The sequence below is a fragment of the Ranitomeya variabilis genome, chromosome 4 (genome assembly GCF_051348905.1).
Source record: "Ranitomeya variabilis isolate aRanVar5 chromosome 4, aRanVar5.hap1, whole genome shotgun sequence".
NCBI classification, from domain to species: Eukaryota; Metazoa; Chordata; class Amphibia; order Anura; family Dendrobatidae; genus Ranitomeya; species Ranitomeya variabilis.
This window is the reverse complement of record NC_135235.1, coordinates 462,437,690-462,446,199: the sequence shown is the minus strand read 5'-3', so window position 1 is coordinate 462,446,199 and position 8,510 is coordinate 462,437,690. Positions and strand designations below refer to the sequence as shown.

Genomic DNA, 8,510 nt, shown 5'->3' with positions numbered 1-8,510 from the left:
AGTAGTGTCTGGAATTGCATCCAGCTCCTCGAGCAAGACCCAGACAACCCCTTTAAAGAAGACCTTAGACCAGCGTGAGCATGTCACAGTGTCTAAATTATGGAATAGTGGCTGCAGTGCTAAGGAACACAGATTTTAATGTTTTACATTTCTCCCCTTCATTGTAGAGATATTTGCTTGGAAAGTTTTTTTTTTAATTTATGTAAAGTTCAATTAGGCTTTACAAGAGGTTTCAGGGGGAGTGTTCCTTTTTCCCTGCATCAGGGTGACCAATCACAAGCAGGCAATAACATGCAGAGGAGAAAACTCCCTCCTCTGTTCACAGATCTCTTTAGCTACTGAATAGAGATACAGCAGAGCTGAGCATCATTATAAACCCTTCCAAATCTCATCTCACGTTGCTTTCAACTCTCACCTTCCCCCACACTGACTGCCAGGAGATCTGGAACTATTTTTTAATGATAAAAAACTGAGCTCTGCTGTATCTCTACACAGTAGCTGCAGAGATCAGTGAGGAGAGGAAGGCATGTTTTTTTTTTTCCCCTGTGTGTTGCTGCCTTTTTATGATTGGTCAACCTCATGAAAGGGAAGTAGTACACGCACCCAGAGACAAATCTATGGTAACACCAAGCTGAATGTTTTCAGAAATTATAACTTAAGCTATTATTATCTCCACAACAGAGAGGGGAAATTACAAAATAAAAACTTACATTTTCTTGAGCTCTGCAGCCGCTAATTAATGATGTGGCTAGTATGAATAGATCCTCCTTAACCTATCAGGCTTGGTAAGAACTCTTCATCTAAGTGCCTATTATATAGGAAAATTAAAGATGCCATTTCCTAAAGTTTTTTTTGTATATTCCAGTGTTGCTGAAAGTCAACTTAAAACAGATGAATTGTCCAATCAAAAGCTTGAGCCTGACAAATCTCATTTAGATCAGGTTTATTTTTTTAACTCAAAGAGGATTTAATGATCCAGCCTACACAGCTCAGCCAGAACAGTTTTCCTCTTCTATCGGCTCTATCTTCACCCAGTGGTAAGGGAGCTCAGGCGCCTGTTCTTGTTTCGGAAATATTGACATGTCGTTTGAGTCATTGTGCCAAATATCAGACATCATCTGTAACGTAGAAATCCTGTCTTGCATTTCTTCTACATCACACTGCATGAGCAGATTATACAGTTCCTTAGTCAAACTCTTGATTATGCTGATCCTTGCCATGGTTTCTGCCTCGGTTTTAGTGTAGGGCAAGACCTTACCATACACACTAGAGTCCGAGATGGGTTGCAAATAGTTCTTACGCCACCTGAGACTCACCATGTTCTCTTCCACTGGCTTTTGGTATAAATAAAGCATGCTCAAAATATGACGACATGGCAATTTGTAGCCCTTGTTAAAATAGCACATACAAGAATGGTCACTTAAAGACACAATGTGGGTGTCTTCTAGGATCTGGACAGTAGTAAATCTAGTTCGCTTAGTGATTAGATGAGTAGATCTCTGAACTACTTCCCACTCTTTTGAACACAACTGAAAGGCAATATCAGTGCATAACTCTTTTAGGGACAGAAGCATTGAAGTTGATACTATAATTGGTCTCCAGACACCTGTCTCTGGGTTTACATTGAGCCCATTGTTCAGAAAGGTAAATGTGTTTACCTGCCGAGTGGCTTTCTTCTTCATGGGTTTAGAGGAGGTCTTTGAAGCACATGGGGGAGATGTCTGTGCAGGCAGGATGGGGAGTACTTTTTTTTTAGTAATTTTGGGTTGTGATTCAAACAGTTTGTTGGAAATGTCTGAAGAAACATAGCTCTTCCCTTCTTTGTTGAAACAGTCTGCAGACTTAAGAAACTTTTGGATAGCATTTTCCATTGAACTCTGATTCGTAAGGCATGTAGAGATAGTCATATCGATCATTCCTACGCTGTCCATGTAAGTCCTACAAGAAAGTTTGCCTTTCTTTACATGCATGTACCATAGAAGCTCATTTGAAAACCACTCTTTGCAGAGTTTAGCATAGAGGTCTTTATTTAATTTGTGCTCAAGTTTCTCGGCCAAGAAGCTTAACTTCCGAGGAGTAGTCTGATAGATTGCCTCTTCAATCATCTTACTGAAACAGTACATGAATTGAGAGGATCCTTTGGTCTTCTTTTCAATGAGACGTGCTGTGTGATAGACTGAAAGCAAGACCTGCCCAGATGGAAATGCTTCCTTTAGAACATCCACTTGCTTAAAAGCTATATCTGTATGGATAAATTTTACCTTTGTCCATTCAGAATTGAAAAGTTTAAACGTTTCCAGGACTTTGGAGATGTTTTTTGCATCTTCTTCTTTTACAAACGAAAAGTAAACTATTTTAGCCATGCGTTCTTTGGTTTCCACTAGAAATGCATACAGACTGTATCCAGTTTTGCTAGAAACCTTATGAAGCAAAATGCTCTCTGGAAACTTTAGGAACCAGTTACTCATAGTACTTGTTTGGAAACAAAGTTGCTCCACTTGGTTTTCAACTCCGACCGTGAGCAAGGATTTTGAGCCGGCATCCACTTTTTGGAAGTCTTTAACGAAACCATCAACACGTGAAAAAGCATCTATGGATAGTGCCTCAGGACTTGAGTCTTTGATGGTGGCAGATGTAAGTTTGCTATTGAACTCATCATCAATGTCTTTAATTTCTGAAGGCAAATTACTCTTCGGCTTGCACGAGGATTGGCTGTCTTGTAGAACTTCCTTCTGGTCATTTTCCTTCTTCGGAGACAGACATAGACTTTTGTTGCAAATCTTTTTAAGTGGGACCTCCGAGTTAGGTGACAGGTCTCCCATTTTAGGTGGATGAACAATAGATGCTTGAGGTGATGTTGTATTCTCGGAATGGTTGTGAGTTGAACATTCTTCTTTAACCACTAAACGATCTAGGTCCACATCGTAATGCAGAACAAAAAAGGCTGGACAGACAATATCATGGAGCTTTCTTTTACCATTGTGTCCCTGAAGTTTGGAGCAACAAAACGTCACCTCTGTGTATCTGAAAAGCAGAAATAAATGGACACGGTTAAATGACAAAGAAGGTAGTGTGATCGAGGGTTATCTGTTCCAACTTGGAAGGGGGGGGGGGGATTAAGTGTGTTGCTGTTTCCAGCTATGCAAGTACATACCAGGTTGTTTTGCGTGATAGAGTGCAGTTAAAACCCCATAAAGCTCCCTCATGTACAGCTAACATATAGAACACATGCCTTGTTTGTCAACCTCAAACGTGTAAGGGTATGTTTCCACGTTCAGGAAACGCTGCGTGTTTGACGCTGCGGAGAGCCGCAGCGTCAAACACTCAGCGTCCAGATGTTACAGCATAGTGAAGGGGATTTCATGAAATCCTGTCTCCACTATGCATTAAAAGACGCATGCGGCAGACCAGCGGAAACGGACATGCGGCGCGTCTTTTCAGAACGCAGCGTGTCCTTACAATGCTCAAACAACGCATGAACAACGCAGGTGACCTGCCTGTGACCTCAGGTGCAGATTTGGTCAGGATTTTTACCTGCGTCAAATCCTGATGCAATCCTGAACGTGGACACATACCCTTTAGGGTATGTGTCCAAATTCAGGATTGCATCAGGATTTGACGCAGGTAAAATCTGCACCAAATCTGCCTCAAATCTGCACCTGAGGTTACTGGCAGGTCACCTGCGTTTTTCGATGCGTTTTTTTTAATGCAGATTTGTATGTGTTTTAGTAAGCTCAATAAAGATATACAAAAAAAAAGAAAAAAAAGAATTGTGATGTCATTTCTTGTCCAACCTCTTCATTTACATACTCCATTGAAGAGTATACACACACAGCTAGATAGATACGTTAGATGGATACAATAGATAGATACGATACATATCTATCGTATCTGTCTATCTATCGTATCTATCTATCACATCTATCTATGGATCTATCGTATTTATCTATGGTATCTATCGATATATCTATTATCTACCGATATATCTATCTGTAAATATATCTCTATATAGATATATCAATAGATATATCGATAGATATATTGATAGACAGATAATAAATAGATAATAGATACGATAGATAGATAATAGATAAACAGATGATAGATAGATAGATAGATACTCGGACGAGTCTCGCATCTTAATACCAGGCAGTGCTGCCGGCACTCGGGTGTGGAACGTGCAGCTGCATGTATTTCTATGCAGCTGCACGCTCCACTCCCGAGTGCCGGCGCCAGTGTCGGGTATTAAGATGCGAGACTCGTCCGAGTTTCTCGCATGTGTGATCCCAGCCTTAAATAAAGACACACACACGAAATCTGCGTTAGGCCGGGGTCACACTCGCAAGAAACTCACACAAGTCTCTCGCTTCAATACCCGGCACTGCCACCGGCACTCGGAAGCGGAGCGTGCAGCTGCATGTATTTCTATGCAGCTGAACGCTCCGGTCCCGAGTGCCAGCGGCAGTGCCGGGTATTGACGCTGGCCTTAAAAGCAATGTTTAATTTTAAAAAAAAAATTGAAAGAAAAAACCGGCGTGGGCTTCCACGCAATTTTCTGCGCCGACGGCTGGGGGCCAATATTTGTAGCCTGGGAAGGGGGTAATACCCATGGCCCATCTCTAGGCTATGAATATCAGCCCGTAGCTGTCTGCGTAGCCTTTACTGGCTATTAAATTAAGGGGACCCCCCAAAAAAATGACGTGGGGTCCCCCTATATTTTATAGCCAGAAAGGCTACGCAGACAGCTGTGGGCTGATATTCATAGCCTAGAGAGCCCCCCCGGCTACAAATACCAGCCCCCAGCTGCCCCAGAAATGGCGCATCTGTAAGTTGCGCCAATTCCGGCACTTAGCCCCTCTCTTCCCACTCCACTGTAGCGGTGGGATATGGGGTAATAAGGGGTTAATGTCACCTTGCTGTTGTAAGGTGACATTAAGCCTGGTTAATAATGGAGAGGCGTCAATAAGACGCCTATCCATTATTAATCCTAGAGTAGTGAAAGGGTTAAAAAAAAATAAAGACACAGCCAGAAAAAAAGTATTTTAATATTCTTAATTTAACCATACTCACCATACTCGATCTCCTGTAAAAAATTAAAAATAAACCGTATACTCCCTGTCCGACGCAGTCCAATTAATATCGAGTGTCCCACGACGATCTCCCCTATAGAACAGTGACATCAGGTGATGTCACCGCTCTATAGACCTTCAGTGACACACTGACAGGAGACAATGGCTCCTGCAGTGCATCACTGAGGTTACCTTAGTTCAGAGTCTCACTTTATGGCATTGCTGCGTGGGAACTTTCTCACACAGCAGAGCCACAAGTGAGACTAGGGACTATTTTTTACAGTGGCAGAGGAATACAGTGTGGAAGGATACTTCCATCATTGTATTCCTGGAGCCCCTGGAGAGCGGTGGCATCAGCTGATGCTGCTGCTCTCCACGGGAGATCATCGTGGGACACTCGTTTTAATTGGATATCTGCGCATCAGGGAGTATAGTGTTTGTTTATTATTTTATAATTTGTTACAGGTGACACTGGCTTCGGTGATCAAGGTGACAAGTGATGGTGAGTATGTACTCTGTGTTTAATGTACTGTATGTCTATATGTATGTATTGTATGTTATGAATGTTGCATGTCGTCGCATGCTGTTGCATGTCGTCGCATGTTGTCACATGTTGCATGTCGCATATTTTTGCATGTTGTATGTGCACACAGTCTAGACGAGTCCGGCTCTGCTACATCTGGATGCCTCACATCTAGATGTAGCAGAGCCTGTAGATGATCGCCAGAGATAACTCTCCAGCGATCACCTACACTACAGCGTTCTCACAATCAGCTGATCAGCTGTTTGCGAGAACCAGACTAGTGACCGGAGATAACTCCTGGTCACGTGCACGGCAGTTCTCGTGATAACATAAGTTATCGCGAGAACTGCAGTGGACGAGGGACTTCCGGCGGCGGGACAGGTGAGCCGGCAGACATGCGTAGTAAGCTGCGTGTACGCAGTTTCTACGCATGTGACTAATCATTAGATGCGATTTTATCGCATCTAATGATAGTCTATGGTAAATTTACAGGGCGCCGCTTTGTAAACAGACATGCTGCGTTCTGAAAAGACGTGCCGCATGTCCGTTTACGCGGGTCTGCCGCCTGTGTGTTTTACCGCATAGTGGAGATGGGATTTCATGAAATCCCCTCCACTATGCTGTAACATCAGGACGCTGCGTGTTTGACGTTGCGGCTCTACGCAGCATCAAACACGCAGCGTTTCCTGAACATGGAAACATACCCTTAAGAGAAAAAAAAACAGAAAAAACTTCTTCCCAAGACATTTCCCAGTCTCAACTTTCTAGGCCCGCTCAACACCACCGCAAAGGTAACCCACCTGTGTGAGTGACTAGCTGCAGTTGCCTTTTTGTCAGGAAGTCATTATTGCATCAGGAAGTAGAGACCAATGATGGACTGGGTGGTGTCACAGTAAGATTAGTGAGGAATTACATTATACTTTTTTTTAAGCCACTCACACCATTTTATTTCTAAGTTTACAACCCTTTCAAAATGGCACCTGTCATCTGCTGCTGGACTCCTGGCCTACCTTGTGATTGCATTGAATCACTATGGATGTGGTAGTCACAAGATGACATCTAATACTATGAGACCAGAACGACAGGACATGGAGGCTACAGCAGGAGATCATGGCTTACAGCCTAAGCCAGTTTTCACCTTCCTGACAAAGCCTTATTTTTCAACTCCGACAAGCATCACTTTATGTTGTAATAACTATGGAAGGTTTCTTCTGATCCCAGCGATTCTGAGACTGCCGGAGACACCTTGAACTTTACCATAATGGTAAATTTAGGCCCATTTGTTTTGCATTTATGAAAATATTTGACAGTTGCTGAAAATTTTAACATGGTCAAACTTTGTATTTTTTATTTTATGCTTTTTAAGTCACACCAAACAAAATAAATAACATTTAGTATTTTTCAAACGTCATTTTACTTTATGATGCTAGAAGGGTTGAAAGTTTTGCTGCAATTCTTCATTTTTTTTTCAAGGAAATTTCAGTTTTTCTTTGTTAAGGACCACCTCACTTTTGAAGTGACTTTCAGGGACCCACATGTCAGAAAAGCCCCAAACAAAACCACATTTGAATAACTGCACCCCACAAGGTATTCAACAATTGCCCTCAGGTGCTTCACATGAATTAAACCAGTCACTAAAAAAATCTGCAGGTTTATAGCGTTATTAACTCAGCTGGCGCCTGCACTTAGCCAAACGGGAGCGGGAGAAAATGAAGATTATTCCTCCCAGCAGCGTTCCGGTTTCAGTCACCGCTCTAAGTATAAGGAGACCCCCGGCCCTGACGGACACTCGCTCTGCATTGGAGCCGGGGGTCAGTCAGTCCTGCCCCATTTCTTTGCAGCGCACACTGTACAGCAAGGAGCCCTATAGGAGACCAGCCTGTGCTGAGAGACGGCAGAGGCAGCCAATTAACTAAGCAATGAGCTTTACATAATAGAATTAAAAAGGAGAATAAAGATGATTTTAATACGTTGCAATATTTCGTGTTTGTTTTTTTGAAACACTTTGCAAATGTACCCAAAAAAGAACTTGGGAATAAACCTGTAAGTCATTTGGAGGTCTACAAGTGGTTAAAGGGATTGTCTATGACTTAGGGGGGTGGATAACTAGGAGACGTGATCAACTAATTACCAATACTCTCATCACTATTGAAGTCCCCATCTGTTTTTAGTTACTTCTCTACAGCAATAATCTCAAGTACAAGGGTATGACCGCTGCAGCCAATCACAAACCTGGTACCTGACATAATTGCTGTAGGAAGTAAAGAAAGACCTACAGGGTCCAACAAGATGCTGCAAGATAAGGATTCACTTTGTTATCAAATAAGGGTAACAAGTGCGGCTCCTCTTATGGAGAAGTGATCGGATAGCCCTCTCCCACCAGCGGGGTCCTTACATTATGTCCGGCCGTATGCGGATGCTGAACTTGCTATTGTGGTGGTGCACAGACACGCTGCTCTGGATGCTGTAGCTGCAGTCGTTGTCCTTCTGGAAGGCGGCGAAGAACCCCTGGAAGTCGGCGTAGTTGAGGAAGCAGGTGCCCAGCAGCATGGTCATCAGGCGATCGCTGCTGTCCGGGTCGTCCATGGATGTGGCGGTCACCGTATATACGGGGAGGGATAAGTACAGCTTTCTGCCCAGGCTTCATACACTCACTAATGGCCTGTGGGGCTCATGGGCACACTGACTGTGGGGCTTCACATGCATCCTGTCTCTGCACCATTATGGTGAATGAAGCAGCCCTCACTGGCTCCTGCCTTATTTACTGCTACTTCTCTCCCCCTTGGGTGGGCACAGCTAAAAGACCACACTATACAACCGCTTCCGGTTTCCAAACCGATTTTATGCCACGCCCCTTTAACAACGTTTTATATCAGAACGCAGACACCGCCCATAAAATCTGGCCAATCATAGATACG

General features: G+C 43.2%; 1 protein-coding gene across 1 annotated transcript; it reads right to left on the bottom strand.

Annotated features, from left to right (window-relative positions):
- Window positions 1-926: 926 nt before the first annotated feature.
- On the bottom strand, window positions 927-8,432 carry ZSWIM3 (zinc finger SWIM-type containing 3). The gene is made up of 2 exons (XM_077251676.1): window positions 7,988-8,432; window positions 927-3,024 (listed from the first exon to the last, which is right to left on the bottom strand). The coding sequence occupies exons 1-2, from the start codon at window positions 8,176-8,178 to the stop codon at window positions 990-992; spliced, it is 2,226 nt and encodes a 741-aa protein (XP_077107791.1). The 5' UTR covers window positions 8,179-8,432; the 3' UTR covers window positions 927-989.
- Between the last annotated feature and the right edge of the window lie 78 nt (window positions 8,433-8,510).